Source organism: Marmota marmota, unplaced genomic scaffold (genome assembly GCF_001458135.2).
Source record: "Marmota marmota marmota unplaced genomic scaffold, marMar, whole genome shotgun sequence".
NCBI lineage: Eukaryota > Metazoa > Chordata > Mammalia > Rodentia > Sciuridae > Marmota > Marmota marmota.
The window spans coordinates 3,905,655-3,929,675 of record NW_026000138.1 but is presented as its reverse complement, the minus strand read 5'-3'; the positions used below and the strand labels follow the sequence as shown (position 1 = coordinate 3,929,675).

The 24,021-nt window shown below is 54.2% G+C and overlaps 2 protein-coding genes across 8 annotated transcripts in view; one reads left to right on the top strand and one right to left on the bottom strand.

Moving 5' to 3' along the window:
• Window positions 1–24,021, top strand: part of Pheta1 (PH domain containing endocytic trafficking adaptor 1) — a 64,678-nt gene that overhangs the window by 10,426 nt on the left and 30,231 nt on the right. The window contains exons 4-6 of one of the 4 annotated variants that reach the window (XR_007341386.1): window positions 153–1,644; window positions 2,290–2,433; window positions 3,885–4,833. The exons of 1 other annotated variant lie outside the window; for it this stretch is intronic. The gene's annotated coding sequence lies outside the window, so the exon portion shown is untranslated. Of the gene's footprint in view, window positions 1–152; window positions 1,645–2,289; window positions 2,434–3,884; window positions 4,834–24,021 lie in introns of those variants that run through there. 2 more of the 4 variants (XR_007341387.1, XR_007341388.1) reach the window with 2 other exon arrangements.
• The window catches only part of Cux2 (cut like homeobox 2), a 195,226-nt gene continuing 175,416 nt past the window's right edge, over window positions 4,212–24,021 (bottom strand). For 3 of the 4 annotated variants that reach the window (XM_048785597.1, XM_048785596.1, XM_048785599.1), the window contains 12 exons: window positions 23,117–23,308; window positions 22,970–23,028; window positions 22,098–22,146; window positions 21,904–22,024; window positions 20,691–21,359; window positions 19,933–20,034; window positions 14,865–15,652; window positions 14,132–14,291; window positions 11,185–11,454; window positions 9,934–10,122; window positions 8,798–9,071; window positions 4,212–7,118 (listed from right to left, as the gene is read on the bottom strand). In XM_048785597.1, coding sequence (XP_048641554.1) covers window positions 6,317–7,118; window positions 8,798–9,071; window positions 9,934–10,122; window positions 11,185–11,454; window positions 14,132–14,291; window positions 14,865–15,652; window positions 19,933–20,034; window positions 20,691–21,359; window positions 21,904–22,024; window positions 22,098–22,146; window positions 22,970–23,028; window positions 23,117–23,308 — 3,675 coding nt within the window. In that variant the 3' untranslated portion in view covers window positions 4,212–6,316. The remainder of the gene's footprint in view (window positions 7,119–8,797; window positions 9,072–9,933; window positions 10,123–11,184; window positions 11,455–14,131; window positions 14,292–14,864; window positions 15,653–19,932; window positions 20,035–20,690; window positions 21,360–21,903; window positions 22,025–22,097; window positions 22,147–22,969; window positions 23,029–23,116; window positions 23,309–24,021) is intronic. The other variant, XM_048785598.1, reaches the window with a different exon arrangement.

Sequence of the window (24,021 nt, the reverse complement as noted above, 5' to 3'; positions counted from 1 at the left end):
TCTCTTCATGGTCCAGGGACAGCTGTCCGCTAGCTGAGGGGTAGAGTAGTCCTGGGGCAGGGCAACAAGCCTCCAGACCACAGCTCCTCAGGGTAGGGGTCATAGAGAGGCCAGTCATGCCCCCCCACTTCTTCCTTCCCTCCTGGTTACAGCTCCTTGGTCCCAAGACACAGGCTGAGCCAATCAGGGTCCTGAGAGTTTTGAGTTGGGGAACAGAAAATAAGGTACCTGAGGGCACTTGACTGAAGACCTGATGGACCAGGAAGTCCTGATGTCAGAGAGAGAAGACAACCAGACCTGTTAGAGAACTGGACAGATCAAAGTGGACTCCATGCAGGCCCCTGCCTGGGGTCCCCCCGTCAACTATGTGCGGTTTCTTTCAACCCAGTGGCTCCTGCCTGCGACAAGACACTCAAGGAATATTTACTCTCGACTCCTCATTCTCTCGTTTTGCCAGTGTCCTTCACGGGCAGCACACCTAGAGATCCAAAGCAACCCAGTGCCCTGGCCTTGTCTCCTCTGACTGATGCCCGATCAGTGGCTCCACCTTTAGACTGCATTTGAGCCAGCTGGGGCACTGAGGGCTGGGTATCTCTGGTTGCTAACAGCTAATCTCCAGGATCACACTTCCCAACACTGCCATTACCCTGTGCTGCTCCTTCCTGCCCTCGGGTACACACATGGAGAAGAAAGAGATGGTGGGGGATTCTGGGGTCTGTAAAAAAGCAAGACACACCCCTCCTACAGGCACCCAGCTCCGGGCCCCCTTCTCTCTGGAGAAGTCTCCTCTACTTCTGTCCCCCTTTTGTTTGGTACTGGGGATGCTCAACCACTGAGCCACATCCCCAGCTCTTTTTTTGTATTTTATTTAGAGCCAGGGCCTCACTGAGTTACTTAGCGCCTCATTAAGTTGCTGAGGCTGGCTTTGAACTCACAATCCTCCTGCCTTGGACTCTTGAGCTGCTGGGATCACAGGTGTGCTATCCCTCCTAAGTAAAACTTGCCTCCTACTCTTGCCTCGTTGTTTCTCGATGTTTAATCTTCAACAGCAGGGGAGCGAAGACCCATTCCTGATCTCCGGGACCAGTATCTTCCACAGCCTCCAGGATGGCCCCAGTGATGCTTGCCTCTTGGTGTCCTGTCTAGAACTATCCCCTCCCACACCAAATTTTAGGCAGCCTGTGGGGCTAACAGGATGCTGGGGACAGGATAATAGGACTTCCAAATTTAGGTCACAGAGTACCCTGTAGCTTCTACCTTGGTGTTCTGAAAAGTCACCTGCCGCGTGGAGAGGCCCAGCTGGAAAGGGACCAAGGCCCACCTGCCTGGTAGCCGTGGGAGTGCACCATCTTAGAAGCAGGTGGCCAGCCCCAGTGCTGCCTTGTATAACTGCAGCCCTGGCTGATGGCTGAAGTGAAACCTGAGAGTCCGCCAGCCAGAACCAGCCAGTCAGGCCAGCCCCAGATTCCTGGCCCACAGAAGCTGTGGAACACAAACGTTTCTTGCTTTAAGCCATGAGGTTGTGGCATTGTTTATTGTACAGTAAGGACAGCTGTAACACAAGAAGATGCTGCTATGACCATGCCATTGACGGATGAGGAAACCCAGGCTCACTGAAGGGCCCTGGGGTGCCCCATGGTGGAGGTAAGCCCAGGGCAGACTCAGCTCAAAGCCAGTGCTTTCATTGCTACTCCTCAGGGCACTGGCCTGAGGCCACAGGCCATTAAAGTCAAGGGGGACCTGGAGTAAGGAGTCACCTTGGCCAAGGTCACCCAGCTGCCTTTCTGGGCAGTCCCCTGCCTGAGCCCCTGCCCCGGTGCTCTTACATTGGAGAGTGGATTTAGCATGGGGCAGGCAGCCCTGTTTCCATAGCAATGGAAAACTGCACCTTGACTGTGGAGCCAGGCTTTCAAGTGACCCCCTAGCCCAGCGGCCAGGGCCCTGAGGCCAGGTCTGGCTTTGTTCACTCACCTGGGATGTGCAGCTGCTGCCAAATGTGTATGTGTGTGGGGCTCAACCAGGAGACAAGGCAGACAGGGGTGGGGAAGCAAGCAGCGTGGAGGCCTGTGTGGAAGGACCCTGCCACTGTCCTCTGGCCTGCCATCTCCCAGCAGATGGAACCTCCTAATTTCCTAAGAGTACAAGTCTGCCCACCCGAACGCCAGGCCTCACTCCCTCCATGGCTCCCCAGTGCCCTTGGGAGAAAGGTGTATTTCCCACCAGGCCCCACGGTGCTTCTTCATAAGGATGCCTTGTTTCTTCCTCCCATGCCTCTGCCCTGTATTCCAGACTCCTTAGGAATTTGCCCCTTCTTGCCTCTGTCCCATCTCCTGCCGGTGTTCCCTCCTTCTGGGCCTCACTACTATTCTCAGTTCCTGAACTTCCCCATCAAAGCCCTGAGCACACAGCAGGCACTCAATAAATACTCAGCAGGTGAGTGAACAGTTGCCACACTGCCCTTAGCTCAGCTGTCTACTCCCCTCTGCCCCTGAATCATGCTCTCAGCCATTTTTATTTTGAAATAGGGCTGGCTAAGTTGCCCAGGCAGTCTGGAACTTGTGATCCTCCTGCTTCAGCCTCCCCTGAGTCTCTGGGATTCAGGACACCATGCCCTGCCTTCTTCCTGACTTTCCAGTTTCTCAAGAGCTGAGGACTCAGGACTCAAGGAAACTCTCCTTGGGAGTTCAGATTTTACAATCATTTTGAACCTTTGCAACTGCTTTGTGGGGACAGTGTCGTGGCTATCACCCCCTTTGCAGCTGGGGAAGTAAGGGATTGGGGCATGCACAGTTTTGAGAGGTGCAGCTCTGAAGAGGGCCTGGGCCCACCCCAAACGTCACCCCTTCATGGGAGCTCTGATGGGTCTCGGCCCTCAGCCCCTGCTTCTCCCAGCTCCACGCCCCATGATGGGTTGTCAGGGCATCTCGAGGGTTGGAGTGACAGTTCTACTAGCTGGGGTGGGGAAACTTGGTCACTTAATTCCCACTGTGGGGACAGGAGGAAGAAGTGGGGTGAGTGGAAGGTTTTCAGGAGGCGGGGGTGGGGGGCAGCTTGCCTGGAGATGCCATGTGGCTTTGGCTCATGGGTGAGTCATGTTTAGTGCCACTTCAGGGCTCTCTCAATATTACTGGTCACACACAAAACCCATTCTGCAGCCTGTCTGTGGACAGAAGGAACCTGCCCACTGACAGTGTCAGCTACTGGACTCCCACTCCACATGTCTTACGTGCTGAGGCTCATTCCTCAGAATGACCCTGAGTCAGTTGCTGTGAGTTGCCCATTTTACAGGTGAGGAAACCTGAGGCCCTGGTTACACACCGGGAAAGAGTCTGAGGTTGCTTACCCCCAGTTAGTCCCTCTTGGCATCTTATTGGGAGGCTGGGGCACTGACTGCCCCACACTCCCCTGAAGTGGAAACTGCTTACCAGCTGGCTGGTCTGAAGCCCAGATGCGGGGACAGGGTACGACCTTGACTTCTGTACCAGGCCCCAGAGTTTAAGCAACCAGTTTCCATTCTGCTGCACAAGTGGGAAAAATCGGGGCTGGGGACATAGCTCAGTTGGTAGAGTGTTTCCCTCGCATGCATCAGGCCCTAGGTTCAATCCCCAGCACCACAAAAAAACAAAACAAACAAACAAACAAACAAACAAACAAAAAAAACCACAAAACAAGTGGGAAAAATCCTTCCCTCTTTCTTCAGGGCAGTTGGAGCCCAAAGCACAGTCGTCAACCCAGATGCCACACGGCCCAGGTGGAGATAAGTCAAGGGCCTTGTGCTGTCTAGGGAGGGCCGCTCCTCAGCTGGCTGTTGTCACCTTAGAATGTGGCCTAGTGTGGCCGATACCAGGGTTTTCAAGAGAAGCTGTACTTGCCTGTCTCCTCAGGATGCTCTACACCTGTGGAGTAACTTCCTGGGTGTGGCCACGGTTCAGGCTGGGAAATGGGGTCACCCCTGCTGAAGCAACACTCTCTGAGAGCTGGCCTGACACCCGGCTTTCTGAAGGATCTGGAAACACATCTTGTCTACATGGGAAGATGATGGACGAGCTGCTATTCATGACTCCTAAGTAACATGCCCCTGGATTTTAATGTTGGCACCCAACTCAAAAACTAGTTTTTAAAAATAGAGTTTTGCAAAATACCTCTGAGGACCTGTTCAGACCCCCAGTTTGCTCCCCCAGCTCCAGAACAAAGAAGCGGGACACCCAGAATTATTATACAATTCTGTATTTAGCGACTTGTTTACAGAATGTGTTCCTTTTTTTTTTAAATTTTAAACAAAGTTCATCAATCTCTCATAGAAACAGTTTTGTGGGGTTTTGTGGGTGGTGTTGTTTTACCGTTGCAGGACGTGAACCAGACGGAGCTGTTCACGGGTCTGCCAGCTTTGAGTACGACAGGATTTCTGTGTTCAGAAGATTAAGTGCTTAATCAAATCCCGTCACACTAAAGCCAACGTGAGTTCTCTAAGGATCGGAGTCCTGGATTTCAACGTTGCGTTGGTTCCGAGAGTAAAAAGTGGTGTGTTTCCCCAGTGTCTAGTGCAACAGGGCGGTGGTGGCTACGCGATGTTTCATTTGTCCCAGATTGGAGTAGTCTGAAAACTGGTCTCTGTTTCCTATTGTCAAAATATAAAAATACCTTCATCTGGATAAAAATGTATACAGTGGAAAACTCTTCAGTGCATAGCCTGGGTGTGCGGAGGGCGAGGCCCTCCTCCGGGGGTGTGTCAACGTTGACTGGTGTGGGACTGCAGCCTGGGCTGGGTGCACTAGAGTTGGGATTTCTGAGACGGTCTTCAGTTGTCCCTTTCTGGTTGCTGGGTTTTGCCTGTGGTTTCAAAATACTCACCACATGTGTCTGTCATCTCTCCCCTTGGCACTGACTTGGCACCAGTTACAGTCACCTTTTTGTTACCATTCCGGGGAGTCACCCAATTTAGCCTTCCCACAGTTTGGAAAATGTAAAGAAGTAAAATGGAGAGCTTAACCACCACCCTGGAGGCTGCTCCATTCTGATGGGGAGCTCTCTCCCTAGACACACGACGAAATGTGCAGGAAAGGCTCCCCTGAGTTGGGGCTGAGTCTTGGCTCCCAGTAGTCATGCGCTGGAAAGAAGGGTGGCCTTGGAGACTGGGGTACGTGGACATGCTGTTCTGAATTCAGCCTTCCAGATGCAGCACCGGGGTCAGCTTGAGAAGGTGATGATCAGGTCTGCAGGGGTCTCTAGTGGGTGAATCTGCTTTGGCACTGGCTGCTGAGCTTCACTGCACGTGGGATAACCGCACTGTCCCTCTGAGAGCACGAGGAGGGAGGATGCAGCCAGTCTTCTCTGGAATGCCCAGTGGGGAAACTTGCTGGGTGTGGCCATGATTCAGGCTGGGAATAGGGGTCACTCTGGCTGAAGCACCATCTCAGAGCACCTGCCCCGACACCCAGCTTTCTGAAGGATCTGGAAACACATCTTTTCTACAGATGGGCATTGGGTTCCTAACCAGGGAGTGTAACAGTTTGCTTTGTACCATGCCACCTTTAGTCTAGGACGCTGGGCCACGGCCCACATCCCTATGACATTTACAACAGCACGGGACACTCTGTGTTATCAAGGTTGCAGAACAGACCACCAGAATGGAACACATCCTCAACGGCATCGAGGTGTTCGTTTAGAGTCTTTTGGACTTTCTCCCTTCAGCACGGCTTTTGGACAGGCAATGGCAATGTGCTGTGTCTCACAGACAGGCGTGGGGAAAACCGTGGTTCAAAGGTTATTTAAATTTGGTCAGTCTTATAGTGTATACTGATGGCTTTGAACAATTGTCTTCTTTTAATCTCATCTAGTGGCAAAAAAACGACACAACTTCCATGTATACTTCGCAACAGTTGTGACAGCATCCTGATTTCATAACTCTCTGTAATATCAAAACAGCATCGGCTGGGAATAAATTCCAAAGGATCCTTTATTAAAATATCTAAAAGAGGTCTATAAATATTTCTTTATTTTTCTAAAAGAGTTTGGAGTTTTCAGGTGAAAATGTGGTGCCGTTTTGCTTCTGCCTCCTGTAGAGGGGCCAGGGTGGGGGGAGAAGGGCAGGTCACCCAAGCTCCCTGCTGTGGGAAATGCCAAAAGGAAGAGGCCACGGCATTTGCTCCACCTGCCCACCTGCAACTTCAGAGAACCAGGATTACAACAAAAAACGTAAATGGCATAACTCTGCTGTCCACATTTGGGTGGTCGCGTGCCTCCCCCCGACCCAACCCTATCTAGGACAGCGAGTGAGAAAAGGAAGGGGGTCCAGGGTATGCCCCTCACTCTGCCTTCAGAATTCCCACTCCAGGGCCTCCTCCCGGTTAGCAGCCCTCTCTAGCCGATAGATGATGCTGTTCAAGTTGGCCATCTTCTCATGCCGCCGCTGCAAATTGGGGTTCACCTTGGCATTGGGGTGCAAGGCCCCAGCTGTGTCGGCAGTGGGGCTGACACTCGGCACTTTGGCAGGGGGGGCACCAGGTGGGGATGGGGAGATGGGGGCTGATGAGGAGGGGACAGGTGACACAGACATCATGAGGCCTGGTGAGGAGGCAGCTGAGGGCGAGTTCAGTGACACCTCCAGGCTGCAGCGCGAGGACTCCGAGGCTGACTTAAAACTCAGAGGGTCCGAGTGAAGCCGCCCCCCAGCCTCACTCTCCTCGGGGGGATGTAGTGAGGTGCAGTCTGAGGTGTTTCCGCCTGAAAGAAGGGGCTCTGGGGCCACTCTTGGGAGTCCATCATTACTCAGAGGGTCAAGATGCTCCTCTTTGGGGGGTCCTTGGCCTTTGTCTGGCTCCCCTGGGTCCTGGGGCTGGCCGCCCACTTCCTCCTCAGTGTCCTCCTCGCTCTGCTCCTGCTTGATCCTCACTTGGGACCTGTCCGGGGCAGTCAAGGGCATGATGTGCTCCTCAGAGCCCTCCTGAAGCTCCAGTTCCTTCACAGTGGGCTTCTGGTCCTCAGCTTCTGAGTCAGGGTCCGGCTGGGCAGGGTCCGGCTGGGAGTGGCCTGGTGTCAGGACACCAGGACCCCCACTTGGGTCGAGGTCTGGCTCGTCCTGGGTTCCCTCCACCAACATCTCCCGGCGCATCCGGGACCTGGGGCAGAGAGAGTGGTGAGCCTGGGGCTGGACCAGGGACCCAGGAACCTTGGACTCAGCTGCATGAGCAGTATTTTGGACCTACCCACTGCCCAGGGGGACTCCCAAATCTAAAGCAGGAACTCCCTGGTAATTTTCTCAACACATCCTGTGGTACATCTTTCCCAGAATTCACTGCAGTGTATGATATGTGATCGTGAGTACCTGCTGGCCTGGAAGATGCTGGGGGCAAGGATTTTCTAGTTCTCTGCGGTACCTGGTACAGAGCAGGTGCTCAACAAACATTTATCAAATGAAATAGTGTCTTCTTCTGCAGCGATAACCTTGGAGAGTCATTTCTTTTAGGAGCAGAATCCCCTCTGTTCCTTGGTACACACCCCTATACTTCCTTCAAAACGCGGGTTGAATGCCTCCTCTTCTCTAAAGTATTCCCCAGGAAGAATCCCCTTTCCCTAAGACCTTTATTCCTCCTCATCCTACAGCATTTATTGGGTCATAGTAAAGTGACCTAGTTCATGACCATAAACTCCCGAGAGCAGGATGGCTTCAACCTGACTCCAGATGCTGGCTCACTGTGCAAGCTTTATTAGTACCGTGGGCATGGTCATGCTGGGCAACGATGGAATGCTCAGTCTCACGGCAATCAGAGGTGAGAAGATGTCCCCACATCACTCAGGGAGGGAAGGAGGGAGAGAAGGCTATAAGGACCTTGTCATGCACTGTTTGGCAGATTCTGGTATGAGTCAGATAATGAGCAATGCTTAACATGTTCATACCCAAAGTTATTTCATTTGATCATGATCAAGAGTTGTGGGGTAGGTATTAGGTTCCTCGTCTGTAAAGTAAGGATGAGACTCAGAGAGGTAAAGTAACTTGCCAAGGCCACACAGCCAAGTTAGGCCTTGGGCTCAGATCTGTGCAATGCCAAAGTCCAGGCTGGGACCGAACACCTGAGACCCCCACTCCCCAGGCTCCTCTTTCTCCTTCTTCCTAGGGGAGCAAGAGATCTCTCCACCAGTGACATGAATGGGTAGGCTCTGCTCTCTGGCACCACATGGGCACTGAGGATGCTCCCTGCTTAGGGACCCTGTAATACTGCCACAAGCCCACTCCTAGGGGCTCTGCCTGGGTTCAAGAAGACCCCCTGCAGTCTCCATGGAGCCAGCTTGGGACTGGCTCCCAGAAGTCCAGTCTGCTAGAGGTCAGTGACTCCCAAGCCCAGGAGCCACAGAAGAGGAAACTCCATCCCAAGAGCCCCAAGCAGGCAGACCCAAGGAGGGACCAGGGGAATTCTTTCAGCCTCAGGAGTGGGAGGGGTTGTGAGAGTGTCTTGGGTGTGTGCCCCAGGTCCCGTTCCCTGTGCCTTCTTGGAGGCAGACACAAAGCAAGCTGGGTGGAGTAATAATGGCAGCAACAGCAACGCCATCAGTACCTACCACTGACTATGCCCCAGGTATGCTATGTACACGTGTCGGTTTGTCAGTCTCTGAGGAAGCTAGGAGGTGGATGCTGTCCCTGTTGTATAGGTCAGAACAATGAGGCTTAGGGAAGGCAAGTGATTGCCCAGGGTCCCACAGTTGAAGGGACAGAGCTGGGCTCTACTCCAGGCACGTCTGGGCCCATAGTGGCCCTGCATGGGGAGAGCCCACCCCACCTGGGTCTGCCCAGAGCCCTCACCTGTAATTGTGGAACCAGTTGATGACGGTGTTGGTCTTCAGGTTGAGCTGGAGGGACAGCAGCTCGATGGTCTGCTGGGAGGGGTAGGGCTCCAGCTGGTAAGCCTTCCTTAGCGCCTCCTTCTCCTCGGGCGCCAGCACCACGCGGGGCTTCTTGACCTGCAGGAGGCTCAGGTCCTGGGGCTGCAGGCAGGGGCTGGGGCACTCGGAGCGCGTGGCTGGAGACTCACTGTCCGAGCCAGTACTGATGAGGCCATAGCGGCGTTTCAGGTAGGCTGGGCCAGGGGAGGGAGGGAGGCTGAGGGGTCCATCAACACCACCATCAGCCCCCCAGGGACAGCAGGGATCAGCCAGCCCCGCTCAGAGCCCTTCTTGTTGTGAACTTCCACCTCTTCCCAATCCCTCTGCTGAGAGGCTGGCCTGAGAGTGCCAGACCCAAGCCACTGGCTTCTGAAGTTAGGTCACCTGCATTTAGGGCTCAGCAGGGTGCCTTGCACTCAGGAAGCCTCCCAACAGCGCCCTCTATGGCCTCACTGAGTTTCAGAGCAGAGTCTAAATGAACCCCCTTACTGCCGGGCACATTTTGACCCCAAATGGTAAAAACACCAACAAAAAAGGTGTGTGGGGGGGGCTGCTGTAGTTTGCGTCTGGAATGCTCCCTAAAGGCCCATGTTTTAGAGGCTCAGCGCCAGGTGGGCGCTATGAGAAGTGGTGGGAGGTCTTCAGGTCACTGGGAAGTGCTCTCTAAGGGGACTGTGGGACTCGGGTCTATTCCTCCTCTTTTCTGCTGGGTCGGTTCTGTCCTTTTTCGTAGAGTCTGGGTAGGGCAAAGGGCGCTCCATCTGCACAGCATGCAGCGGAGGCAGAGGATGGGAGTGTTTGGGGACCTCTGCCTGAGGCTGCAAGCACTCTGGGGCAGCTATGGGTGAGAGGACGCCAGGAGAAGGGGTGGGGGTTTTCACGGGAGATGCAGATGCTGTCACCCACTTCTTAGAACACTGTACTGTCCTCTGGGACTGCCATTTCATGTGGTTTCCCAGCAGCGAGAGCCTGGGCATATTTAGGTGGCAGCCAGGTAGGTTCCAAAGGGAAACAGGCCAGACCCCATGCTGGACCCGTCCCCTGCCCAGCTCTTACCTTTCTTCTCTAGCTTCTTCATGTCCCTCAGCTTCTCCACATTGTGGGGGTCACTGAGCCACAGCTGCATGCGGACAAAGGGCTCCCTCCCCTTCAGGCTCAGCTTGTGCCAGGGTTTGGGCCGGGACAACAGGTCAGACACAGAGCCCTGGGTCAGGCCCAGGATGCTCTCCCCAAACAGCCGCTGCCCTGGGGACAGGGGAGGAGGCAGCCCGTTACCAGAGGCTGGGCAGAGAGACCTGCTCCCAGGAGAGGCAGGAACAGGCTGGAGACACAGGCCAAGCCCAGCACTGTCTCCACTCTCTCAGGAAGGAGAGCCTGAGACATGGGGGACCTTCCTGCAAAGTACACACCCTCTGGTCCAGCAATTCCACCCTGGGATTTACCCCTGGGCTCTCCTGCCTGCAGTGGAAGGGCGCACCCTGGTTGTCTTGTGTCTGAGGTGCTGAGGTTGAGCCAGGGCCTGTGCAAGTAAGCTTACAATCTATTTCTGCACTCTACCTGCGGCCCTGATTTATTTACCTTTTTTTTTTTTTTTAAGTACCAGGATAGACCCCACGGACATTGAACCACTGAGCCACATCCCCAGCCCTTTTTATATTTTGTTTAGACACAAAGTCTCACTAAGTTGCTTAGGGTCTCGTAAAGGTGCTGAGGCTGGCTTTGAACTTGCGATCCTCCCGCCTCAGCCTCCCGAGTGGCTGGGATTATATGTGTGCGCCACTATGCCGGATGTTTATTATTTTTAACTTATTTTTTTAAACTGATTGTTTTTAAAACTCATTTTAAAGCAATGAATAAGTCTTATTTTCACAATAGGAAGTGTAGTGAGAAACTCGGGGCTCAGACATTCCTCAGGGAGGCGTATAACTTGCATCTAAGGCTCAGCGGAGCATGTAAGCCAGGAAAAGAAAGATGCCCAGAACAGATTTCCCCGTCTTATGTCTTATGCTCCCCGGGGTGCAAGTTTGGGCCCTGGATGAGGACAGTGTTACAGCTTCACTGCAACTTGGTTCTTTGAACCCCCAGAGGGAAGTTTTTTGGAGTGTGGGCTGAGGATTCCAGGGGATTCAGACCTGCCTTCACCTGCTACAGGGACATAGGCCAGTCAAGATGCCTTGAGTGGGGTCCTGCATGCCTGGGCTGACTGGTACCTCCAGCTGGCCCAAGGCACTAGGTTCTCACCATGGGCACTTTTCCTTGAGGCCACCCAGGACAGGAGGCAGCAACCCTGGTTCCGGCTACCCATACCTAGATTGTTGTCTGTGAGGACCTCCTTGACTCTTTTGGTGATGGAGTAAGTGTCCAGCTCTGGGGACATAGCCACAATCTCCTGGATGCCTCCTGTGGCCTGGCTGCCAGAGTGCATCTTCCCACCCAGCGAGGAGCCAGAGCGGCCGTCTGGCTGCTGGTTCTCCTTGCTGCTCTCCAGTGACAGGCTCAAGGACTCTTGGGAACTCTTCTCAGGCTCCAGGGGGCTTGGGGGCGGTGAAGGTGAGGACCGCAGCTCGGGAGGACTGGCTGTGGGCCACAAAGAGACAGAGAGGTGGTCACTGCCATCTGGCATGGACACACACTTTCTGGGCAGGCTGGGGCTTGACAACAATCTGTTCTGCTATGGCCCAGTCGTGTCCCTGAGGGGCCCTCTACAGGAGGCTCACCAGGTCTCCCAGCGTCTCCCCACAGTGCTTATTAAGTACAAAGAGAGAAGAGCTGCCTCCCAGTAGCAGTTCTGAGAAGACCCCCAAACCAAGTCACCAGAGGCAGCAGCCACGGTGCCCCCACCCGGCACACGGCGAGGGACACAGCCTCACTGCTGGGAGGCTCCCACCACGGGCAGGGCCTCGACCTAATCGCCAGGAGACACTCGACCCAGGTGGTCCCAAGGTGCCTGGCCTCCAGCTTTTAGCAAAGTCACACTGCCAAAGGAAGAGGCAGAATGTCCAGAGTGGAACACAGCAACTCAATACTAGTGACCTGAACCTGATGCCGGCAAGGGGGAATGATGTGTGTGTGTAATTGATAATTTATACATGACACACACATATATAAATGATATAATTAGAACAAGTGATAAAACTTGATTGTAGATGGTAGGTGAGGTACCATGAATCATGATAATGTTTCATTTTTTTCCAGGGATTGAATCCTGGGGGCGCTTTACTACTGAGCTATATCCACAGATCCTTTTAAAATTCTGAGACAGGATCTTGCTAAGTTGACAAGACTGGCCTGTCACTTGTGATCCTCTTGCCTCAGCCTCCCCAGACACTGGGGATTATGTGCCATTGATACCCAGTGGAAAGTTTCATTTCTGTATTTCTGGAAAATACAGTTGGCTTCTAATATCCTCAGGTTTGGTATCTGTGGATTAACCAACCACTGTTCAAAATTATTTTTTAAAAAATTGTGTCTAGGGGCTGGAGATACAGCTCAGTTGGTAGAGTGCTTACCTTGCATGCATAAGGCCCTGGTTCAATCCCAGCACCACACACACACACAGACAGACAGACAGACACACACACACAGACAGACAGACAGACACACACACACAAATAAATAAAGACTAATTTACTAAAAAAATTTAAAAGAAAATACAATTCCATAACTATTTGCACAGCATTTGCATTGTGCCAGGTACTGAGAGTCACCCAGGGTTGATCTAAAGCACAGAAGAGGCTGTGCATGGGTGCATACAAACACTTCAGCATTTTATATGTGGGACTTGGGCATCTCTGCATGTTGGCATCTCTGGAACCAACTCGTTGTGCAACTTGGGGACAATGACACTTGCTCAAGTATTGATGAAGAGATTCAATGTTGCCAACAGATTCCTCAAATGAAGAGAAAGTACAAACGCAGCGTGTGATTAGGGGCTGACAGTGGTGGAGCACATAGGGAGCGGGCGGTTCTGCCTGGTTCTTCTGTAAATTAGAAACTATGTCAAACCAAGGGTTAAACCACAACAAAAGGAAGTGGGCAGTGATCTACAAGATCAGCCACCAGAGTGCAGCCAAATAAAACTGGGGAAGCCCTGCAGCCTTTGTAGATAACACAGGGCTGGGGCCGTGGCTCAGGGGAGCACCTGCTCAGCAGGCCTAAGGCCTGGGTTCCCTCTAGCACCACACACGCGCACAGTGATACATAATGAAAAGATGTCCACAGCACACGTGGACATGCGAAGCGCTAGTTTTGTGTGTGTGTGGTGCTGGGGCGGAACCTGGGACCTTGTGCATGCTAAGGAAGCTCTCTACCGCCGAGTCACACCCCTGCCCTCCCTTCTTGTTTAAAAAAGCAGTAGTTCTGCCCAAGCTTTGCTCCCCACCTGCTCCTGGTGCCTGCCCTGCCCAGTGTGGGGGCTGTCTGTGTGTGCTCAGGGGCTGTGGCTGCAGGGCACAGTCATGGTAGGATGCAGAGGGAAGTATGGAGGCCCTGTAGCTGGGGGGCCACCAGCACCCCTTGATAAAACACAGTCACCTGGAACTTGGGCTTTTGCCACTTGACATTCTGTTTCTGGTCTGTATCCCTGTTGATATGAACTTAAACTATGGTTTTGTCCTATTGACTGATCCCTACTTATAGGTGGGGAGATTGAGGCTGAGCCAGGCCCTGGGATTGTCTCTACCTTGCCCTGGTTTCAGTGGGCAGGGCAGCTGTCCATCCTGTAGCCATGTGCCCTTATCCCAGCGCAGGCCTGGGTGGGCCCCTCACCGGGCCCCAGCAGACCAGCTCTCCGGTGTTAGCAGGAGGGAGCTTCTCCCCACTCCTGGGCTGACTTGGGGCTACTCTCAGCCTGGCTTCCTTACCTGCCAGGCTCAGACTCTCCCTTGCACACTCTCAAGAGGGAGTGGATGCGAGGGGCCAAAACCCTGTGCTGAGACCCCTGGGGCTGTGTGCTGGGTCTTCCAGGAAAAGAGATGATTCTGGACCAGTGGTGGGGTGGGGCTCGGCGAGCGAAATATTTCCTCTACCTGTTCCAGCACCCAGCACCCCCAGAGGTGTAAATGAGGGGCTCTGTGCCTCAGATGTGGGCCAAGAAGCATCACCCTGGTGGGGGAAAGCTGAGGGGGACCGGGAGACAGCCAGAAGCATGTGTGATATCCAGGGGCGCAGTCATGGTGGGATGCAGAGGGAAGTACAGAGGCCCTGTAGCTGGGGGGCCACCAGCACCCCTCGAGAGGGCCCTGCCTACACTCACCTTGGGAGGTGCTGGGCTGCTGGCCCACGGCCTGACCGAGCTGGTCTGAGAGCCACAGCTGCATGCGGATGAAGGGCTCCCGCCCCTTCTGTGTCAGCTTGCTCCAGGGCTTCGGCCGGGACAGCATGTCACTCACGCTGCCCTGCGATAGGCCCAGCACCTGCGGTAGGCGAGGCAGGCAGGGAAGGTCAGCAGGCCCCTGGACACTGCCATTCCATGCTGTCCCCCTGAGGCCCTGGGTGTCAGGCTGCTCTCATTTGTTCTTCATCTCCAGGGGCCTGCTGGGCACCTGTGCTGCGCCCCCTCTTTCCTGAGAAAACTCCAACCTGGCCTCGAGTGCCCCCTCCGCTGGGAAGCCTCCTTGTGTCTCCCACTTAGGTCCCGTCACCCTCCTCTGAGCCTGCTGGTACTGCAGGGACACATGGACAAGGACACTGAGACCACTTCACTGGCTGGGCCACGGGAAGTGCAGAGGTCTGGGGGAGGGGGTAAGTGGATTCTCGCAGCCTGGGAAGGAAGTGTTTCACTGCCCACAGCAGCACTGTGGCTCCCTCCCACGAGCCCAGGGACAGCTGGACCCTGGAGAGAGGGCAATGCTGTAGAGGGGGGAGAGTCTGCTCCATTGGAATCCTTGCAGGGCGCGCCCTGGGGGCTGAGGCCCGAGAGGCTCTCCCTCCCCAAGGCCCACAGTCTCCCTAGGGTCCACGGCCTCTCCGACCCCTGCGGCCTTCACCTTCTCCCCAAAGATCCTCTGGCAGATCCCATTCTTGGCCAGCTTCTCCTTGACTTGGCGTGTCAGCTCCAGAGTGTCCACCTCGCGGTACATGTAGAGCTCGTACTGCTCGGGGGTCAGGGGTGGCACGGTGGGCTTCAGGGTGCGGGGCACATAGGCTGGGTAGTAGGCCAGCCGCCCGCTGCTGCCCACCTCGGGGGCTCCCCCTTCTGCCTTCAGTTCGCCCACCCTGGGGGACTCATCCTCGCCCCCAGCTGCCTCATCCTCAGGGGCAGCGGGCGCCTCGTCTCCGCGGGGCCAGGCCCGCCCGTTGGGTTGGCCAGAGTAGCTGGAGGAGGAGGAGGACAGGGAGGGCGAGACAGAGGCATAGGGGCGGCTGAGCAGGCCGCGATCCGAGGCCCAGTGGTGATCGAAGTAGCCGGCATCACCAATCTCTGATTTGACTTTCCGGATGATGCTTTGCACAAAGGCTGCGGGGGATAGGACCGTGAGGGACGTCTGTGTGGCACTGCTGCTGGTCCCCCCGCTGCCACCTCCAGTGCTGTCCTCCTGCTTGACGTAGGCTGGGCCCCCATTCTGGCTCATGGCTGCCAGCGAGGGCCGCTCTGGGGGAGAAGGGGGCACCGAGCGGCCCCGGGGTCCTGCCTCCATTTCCAGCAGGGCCTGCTGCTGGGCCTGCATCTCACGGCGAGCCTGTTCCAGAATGTTCTTGATGGCATCTTCTGAGGTGCTGGTGGAGGCTGTGCCGTTGGTGATGCTCAATGGGGCCGCTGAGTTCTTGGGTTCACCTGTGGGGAGGACGACAGGGCAGCCAGGGGCCCCTCATCAGGGCTCAGCTTGAAGGCAAGGATGTTCAAAGCATCAGTATTTATACCACAAAAAAGTGGAGTCAACCTCTGTGTTCAGCAGATGGGGATTGGTTAAGTAAGTTAGGTCCCTCTGTATGGCAGGACATCAGGCTGCCATTAAAATTCAGGTTGAGGGGCTGGGGCTGGGGCTGTGGCTCAGGGTGGAGCGCTTGCCTAGCATGTGTGAGGCACTGAGTTCAATCCTCAGCACTACCTAAAAATGAATAAAATAAAGGTCCATTGACAACTAAAAAATTTTTTAAGAAGTCAGGTTGACAGCTGAGAAATGGCTCAGTGGTAGGTTCCATCCCCAACACAACAAAACAAAAAGTCCTGGTGACTGATTTTAGCCTATGCGGGAGAAGTGTTCACAAGGATAATATAACACAAGAAAGACCTGTCTTTCACACGCTATGATCCACCTAAGCAAATGATCAAAGACAAGGAAGACACTGTAGCACATAAGATGCTTCTTTGATTATTCTATAGCAAAACAGTGGCACAAATCCAAATGCCCATGGATTCGAGAATGGATAACAAATAATGGCACAGTCTGACAGTGAACTACTCTACAGCAGTGACAAAGGAAACCACCCTGCAAAGCCACATGTGGATCTTTTATTTTTTGGTGGTGCTGGGCCTGGCACATGCTAGGTAAGTGCTCTGCCCCTGAGCTACACACTCAGCCCTTATTTTACTTTGAGACAGTTTTGTTAACTTGCCTAGAACCTGCAGTCCTCCTGCCTCAGCCTCCTGTGCCTGAGACCTGTGCCACCATACCTGGCCCATACGTGAATCTTTATTTTTTGGTACCAGGGATTGAACTCAGGGACACTTGACCACTGAGCCACATCTCCAGCCCTTTTTTTGTGTTTTATTTAGAGACAGAGTCTCACTGAGTTCCTTATTACCTTGCTCCTGCTGAAGCTGGCTTTGAAATGGCCATCCCCCTACCTCAGCCTCCTGAGCCACTGGGATTGTAGGCGTGTGCCACCAAGCCCAGCCATGCGTGACTCTTTTTTTTTTTTTTTTTTTCGTGACTCTTAATAACATAGTAGTGGGCAAAAATAACAAGTCCCAGAAGATGAAGATGACACAGTATAATGTGCCTTCTATGTGTGTTTATTGACTTATGCAGTCCTGGGGACTGAACCCAGGGGTACTCCACTACTGAGTCACTGAGCTACATCCCTAGCCCCTTTTATTTTTTAATTTTGAGACGGGGTCTTATTATGTTGCCTAGGCTGGCTTTGAACTGGTGATATTCTCCGGCCTCAGCCTCCCGAGTTGCTGGGTTGCAGATGTGTGCCATAACATGCCTTCTATAAAGCTCCCAAGCAAGCAAAATAAACAGTATGCAATTCAGTGAACAATCTTTTTAACAAATGACAAACTTAAAGGCGCCACAAAAAAAATTTAGGATAAAGGATCTCAGAGTGCAGGCAGCAGGGTGTGAAATGCCAGAAGATGGGAGACACTGGGGATTTTCTATACCTTGGGTGGGTTCACAGGCTCCCAGAGGATGGTTCTATGATATGAGTGAGCGAGAGAATGCATGAGTGAATAAATGAGTGAGTGAATGAGTAGGTGAGTGAATAGGTGAATGGGTGGGTGAGTGAGTTAGTGGGTGAGTGGGTGGGTGGGTGTATATACAAATACACATTCAGGGGAAGGCCTCTCCAGGAGCTTCCATGAGAATTTGTCATACACCAGGGACAGACTGATCTGTGACTTAACCCTGAGGGTGACAGTTAACCAGCAGACAGATAGGTGCATCCTCTGCTCTCGGGCAGCCTCTCCAGTGCTGGGCCCCCCACCCCTGCCTGGGCTGGGGCAGCGTGACCTTTCTCTATCCTCTCTCTGTGTAGGCTCCATCCTGAGGGATTCCCACAGACCCATTCAAATAATTTTTATTGCTTTTCCAATTTAAAAAGTAATCCAGCAATAAAGTATCAGTCTTATTATTTAGTCATAGAAAGGAGCACAGCACAGAGCCCTGCTCCAACCTGGAGAAACCTTGAAAGCATGATGTGACGTGAGAGACTCTGGACACAGAGGGCCACCTGTTGGATGAGTTAACCTACACGGTGTGTTCATGACAGGCAAACCCACTCGCGCAGAGCGCAGACCAGGGCTGCAGAGGGCCCTGGGAGTGGGATGGGATCCACAGCCTAATGGGCATGAGGTGTCCTTTGGGGCAATGAGTGTCTGTAATTAGGTGGAGATGATCACTGCATAGCAGGACAAATGTACTAAACATTACTGAATCACGCACTTTAAATTGTTTTTATAGTATGTAATTTTTACCTCAATTTTAAAAAAGGTCACAAAAAGCGCAGAACGTAGGGAGAAAAAAATCCCCTTCTCGGGCTGGGGATGTGGCTCAAGTGGTAGCGCGCTCGCCTGGCATGTGTGCGGCCCGGGTTTGATCCTCAGCACCACATACAAACAAAGATGTTGTGTCTACTGAAAGCTAAAAAATAAAATATTAAAAAATTCTCTCTCACTCTCTCTTTAAAAAAAAAAAAAGTGTTCTGCAGAGTTTGTTAAAAAAAAAAAAATCCCCTTCTCTCTGTCCAGAGGCTGCTACATGAGACATGCTCTTTATTTCTTCTGAGTCTGATTTCCATGCTACGGGCACTGAAGGATCATCCTTGCTAGGTGGGATAGAGCCTGGCTTGTCTCTACTCAGTATCAACATGAATGATTTTTCTTATCATTAACAGTTCTTCCCAGGGCTGGGGTTACAGCTCAGTGGTAGAGTGCTTGCATGTGTGAGGGACTGGGTTCAATTCTCAGCACCGCATATAAAAAAGTAAAATAAATGTCGTTGACAAAAAAAAAAAAATTCTTCCAGTGATTCTGGAGGCTAAAGATCCCAAGCTCCATACCAGCCTAGGCAACTTAGTGAGACCCTAGCTCAGAATTAAAAATTAAAAGGGCTGGGAGTATAGTTCAGGGGTAGAGAGCCCCTGGGTTCAACGCCCAGAACCACAGGGAAAAAAAATTTTTCTGTCTTTAACGGCTGCATGTGCCATTGATGGGATATTAGGTTGTTTCCAGTTTGCCACTCTAGTAAAGAAGGATAGAGCAACGGCTTGTATGTAAATCTCTGTCCCCGTTATGGACTTTCCTTTGGTTCCCTGAAGTACAAACCCTGGGCTGACAGGCAGCCACGGTCCTTTCCTTGGGGCAGAGGCTGGTGTACTCTCTGCTTTGCACTCGCTTGGTCAGGGGCTTGGTGGCGACCTTGGGAATTTTCTTCTGAGTCCTGTGTAGACCCTGAATGTAAAGCCCCCCCCGGCTGGCCCACTAGGGCAGACTTTTCCTCTGCTGTGAGGCTGCCATTGACATTTCCCCAGAGCCTCATGCACACAGGCAGCTGCTCCCTGCTGAGCTTCACCCCAGCCCGACAGGAGCTTGCTTCTCGGCAGCTCTCCTCGCTCCGCTGACAAGTCTCACCCAGGTCCTAACCTAGGTCTAACGCTGGATGCGTTTACTGCTTACTTCCCTATCTTGATACCAAAGCTGACACAGAAGAAACCGCAGTGTACAGAGAAGAAAATGCATAGTGTAGGGGCTCAAGGGATCCTAGGGCGGGGCAGCACAGGTTCCCCCAGCTCAAGCCCTTCTCCTTTTGTTTCTCCAGGAAGCGGGAGAGGGCAGGACCTGGGGAAACTCCTTTGCTCTCAGCCACAGGAGGCTTGGAGATTGGGATGCCTGCTCTGAGGAGCCACCAGGGGGCAGCTGACCCTGCAAAATGAAGAGCAGAGCAATCCTGGTTCAAGTAGCTGTGGTCCACACTGCACTGAGCTCCAGGATCAAATGGGGGTGGGGGTGTAAACTGGTCCCCGGTTGCACAAAGCCCCCAGACCAGTGGAAGGGACAGCCATACCAGAAGCATAGAATTGCAACGAGAGATGTAATAATTAAAATGAGAGACTGTGAGAGGGACCTGGGTGAGACCATGACTGTGAGAGGTGTGGAGGGCCCAGGGGGAGTCTGAAGATGTAGGGCCTGGAGTCTTACTGAGGGGCTGGGATTTGATATCCAGGGTAGCAGGGAGCCGTGGAGAGACCTGAGCACTGACATGACCACAAATGTGCTCTAAAAAGATCCCTCTGGTCTGGGAGGTTCAGACCCCTTGGAACCCCCTGGGGAACAGCCCGCTGCTCAAGGCAGCCCTGGAGGCCTCCCCACGGCCGGCCGAGTCTACTCACCCCCTTTCTGGGACTCGATCTCCTTCTTGGCCTGCTCCAGGATGCTCTTGATGGCATCGTCCGAGCCCGTCTCAGGTGTGCGGATTCGTGGAGTGATGCTACCTGGGGGAGGCAAAAGGCATCTGTGGTGGGGTTTGCATGGGAGTCCAGGGCCCAGGAGCAGGGGCTGGGCTGCCCTGCGGGCACAGGGCTGCCGTATGGTCTGTGTGGTGAAATGTGGATGTTCAGCTGCTCTGGCTTGAAACCTGATGAATAAAGCACACATGGCGACAACAGTGACGACAACTGCCGCAGCTGGCGCTGGGAGCAGTCACCAGGTGCCAGGTTCAGTGGTCAGTGCTTTATGCCCCTGAAATCCCCAGGACTTTCCAGGAGGCTGACGGCTGGGGAACCGAGGCCCAGGGCAGTTGGGGGAGCTGAGTGGCCAGCCAGTGGCTGTGGCTGAGCCAGGATCCAAACCTGGTGTCTGTGAGGTAGAGCCAGGTCCTGCACATCAAGGAACCTAAAAATCCACTCTGGCAAGGATGGCGTCCACCCAGGCCATCTCACAGATGGGTAAACTGAGGGTTGGAGGGGTCCCCACCAGGACAGACCCCAGGACGGAGGGCGTGAGGGTGTTTTCTGTTTTAGCAGAGGACTAAACTGAGGCACAGAGAGGCGAAATCACCTGCCTCGGGTCACACAGCAGGGAGGCAGAGAGTGGGCTTTTGGACCAGCCCTGTGCCTGAGCCTGGCCAAGATGTGCGGGCTGTGCTCACCTCGCTGCCGCACCTGGATGGTCCTCAGGGCCAACACATTCTGTTCATCTGACAGAAACTGCTTCATCTTGAGGAAGGGCTCCTTGCCCTTCACTGTGAGCTTGCGCCAGGGCTTGGGCCGGGCCAGGATCTCGCTGACGGAGCCCTGGGACAGCCCTAGCACATAGTGGCCGAACACCCGCTGCCCGATATTGTGCTTGAGCAGCTGCTCCTTCACCTGGAAGGCTATCTCCGCTGTGTCCAGCTGTTCCTCCTCTGCCCCGGTGCCTGCCACACTGCCCCCGCCACCATCGGCAGGCTCGAGGCTCCCTGGGGGCTCAGGGGCAGGGGCTGGGGTGGCTGGGGCCGTGGGGGGCTTGGTGTTATAGAAGCTTGGAGGGAACACCAGCAAGCCACCTGCCTCTCCCTTGAAGGGGGCCGGGGGCATCATGTGCTTGGAGAGCAATGTGTCCCCAGCCAGTCTTTCCCCTGAGGCCAGGCTGGGGAATGGGGACAGCGAGAAAGTCCGCGGGCCATCAGGTCCCAGGCTGGGGCCCAGCAGGGCCTGCCCAGGGCTGGGGGACATTGGGTCTTCAGGTCCTGGTGGAGGTGGCAGCTGCTGAGGGGAGGGGTAGGATGGCTCTGTGCCCAGAGAGTCCTTGATGGAGTCGTCCTCTGAAGGGTCCTCCTCTAGAATGCCAAGAGCGATAGACAGAGGGACAGAGATGGTGACACGGAGGGAGAGAGGGAGCAAAGTAGCCAGGCAGAGAGAGAGGCAGGGAGGGGAATGGACAGAGAGAACAGGAGCCAGACAGAAGGGAGCTGCATGTGGGGCAGGGCAGGAGGCAGAGCCAGGAGAGGAACACAGCAGCTTGGGGAGCAGGAGGACGGGGAGCAGGAGGACGGGGAGCAGGAGGAGGGAGAGCAGGAGGACGGGAGCAGGAGGATGGGGGCAGGAGGACGGGGAGCAGGAAGACAGGGGCAGGAGGTCGAGGAGCAGCAGGAGGACAGGAGCAGGAGGACAGGGAGCAACAGAAGGACAGGGAGCAGGAGGACGGAGAGCAGGAGGACAGGGAGCAGGAGGAGGGAGAGCAGGACAGGGAGCAGGAGGACGGGAGCAGGGGGATGGGAGCAGGAGGACGGAGAGATGGAGGGCGGGGAGCAGGAGCAGGGAGAGCAGGTGGACAAGAGCAGGATGGGAGCAGGAGGGCAGGGAGCATCCCTCTTCCCCTACCAGGGCTGGTCAGAAGACTGGGCTTTTCTAGAAGGAACTTCTGTGCTGGGAAGAAGGCCTCCTTTGCTATGAGTAGTGAGTCATCAGGTTTGGCCAGGCCCTGAGGAGACAGGAAGCAGGCCTGAGAAGGCACGCTGGCTGGAGGCCCCACAGGCAGCCTCCTTTGAAGATGAGAACCTGGCAGGGACATTTACCTGGGGGAGGCTGCAGGTGCTGGAGGCCAGCTTCATGGCTTTCAGGATGCTGCAGGAGAAAGTGCAGAGGCCTGAGGTCAGCCAGGCCCCCGGGCTGCAGGCAAGGTCTTGTAAGGGGCATCAGCCCACTCATCATCTCTGATGGAGAGCCACTCCCATCCCCCCTCTCCCACCCGCAGGGCCCTCTGTGTCTGGGGGCTCTGCACTGTGGCTCCAATCAACCAGGTACAGAAAATATTTGAGCTGGCAAAACCGCTCTGTGGTAGAATGCTTGCCTAGCATGTGCAAGGCCTGGGCTCAATCCCCAGCACTGCTTAAAAAAAAGAAAAGAAAGAAATTATTTGAAATAAAATTCCAGAAAGTTCTAAAAACCAAAACTTAAAATTCGCACTGAATCCACTCCAGAGCAGTGATGAATCAGCAGTGCATTAGGTATCACGGGAAACCTGGAGGTGATCTGAAGTTCACATGAGGATGTGTGCTGGTTCTAGCAAACACCATGCCATTTCATATGGGTTGTGTAAGACACTGTGGGTGGCCCCGGAACCCATCCCCAGGAATGCCGAGGGGCAAGTGTCTGTTGTTGACCTGTTGCAACCACAGGTGGGAAGCAGAAGGCTTGTCAGCAGGTGAGGGTGTCCCTGGAAGTGGTTGCAGCAGCTGACCCCATGTTGGAGGGCTGCACTTATCTGTCAACCCCTGGTTACCACACCCAGGACAAGACGGCCACTTTGCAGGGGGCCATGATGGAAAAGGATTGGGGCAGCCAAACTTTGACATGCCTGGTATCCACGGGGAGGCGACAGGAGCCCAGCATGGGCAGGTGTAAGGAGGGAGGTGAGAACTTGGCCCCGTCCCACCCTGCACTGTACCTCAGCTCTGTTTTGATCTCTTCATAGTCCGACTGTGCCTGGAGCTTTTCTTCTAGCTTCTGGAAGTAAAACGAAGAGGGTGAGCCTGGCCGGTGCTCAGGAGCTGCCTTCTGCCTGGGCACCTGCCAGTCTCCCACCAAGACCTGCCTCTATGGCCTCGGACTTGGCTGTGAGCTGCTGCTCCAGGTCCGCGATCTGGTTGGCAGAGGCCTCCTCCAGCTCCTGCAGAGAGTTGCGGAGGTGCTGTGCGTCCTTCAGCAGCCGCAGGATCTCCCTGTCCTTGGAGGCCAGGGCAGCCTCCAGCCGAGGCCCTGAGCACAGGGCGAAGCTCACCTTCTCCTGGGGGAAAAGGGGGCGTTGAGGGCCAAAGGGTGTGGGATGGGGGGCCACAGGGCTGGCCTCCTGGCCCAGGAACCCCAACAGGATGGAACATTCCACTTGTCAGTCCAGGAGTGCTGAGGGGCATGTGAATCATGCTGTGTGTGTGCTACGCTCCCCTTAAAACAGTGATTAAAGAGGAGCGACCACAATAGGCCGCAGCTGTGCATTGGCCACTGGGTGCTGCGGCGGAGGGACCGGCTTAGACAAAGGTTTGGGTTTCTGAACTCAGATTCTTCCCTAGAGCAATGATCTTGCCCCAGGTGACAAGGGACCTCAGGGTTAGACTACAGACCTTGTAGCCACCTATGGGTGGCTCCTTCCTCCTAATTTGCTGATAGCCCAAAACCAGTGGCTTCTCTTGATTTTAGGAATTGGCCCCTTTGTCCCAGAGGAAGTTGGAGGGGTTGCTGTTTGAGGGACATGAAGTCAGGCTGGTCTCTGGCTCCGCGACAAAGACGTCTTAGAAGCATTTAAGGAAAAAGAAAAACCCACACAGACACACACACACACACACACACACACACAAATACACTGCTACCAACCCAGCTTTCTTTCATGGAGATAAATGCCAATTAAAACAGGAAGCGGATGCCATTAATACATTAAATTAATTAGCATCGAGCGCCACCGTTGTGCTCAGAAAAGCTCACCTCCCAAACCAGCCGAGCTCC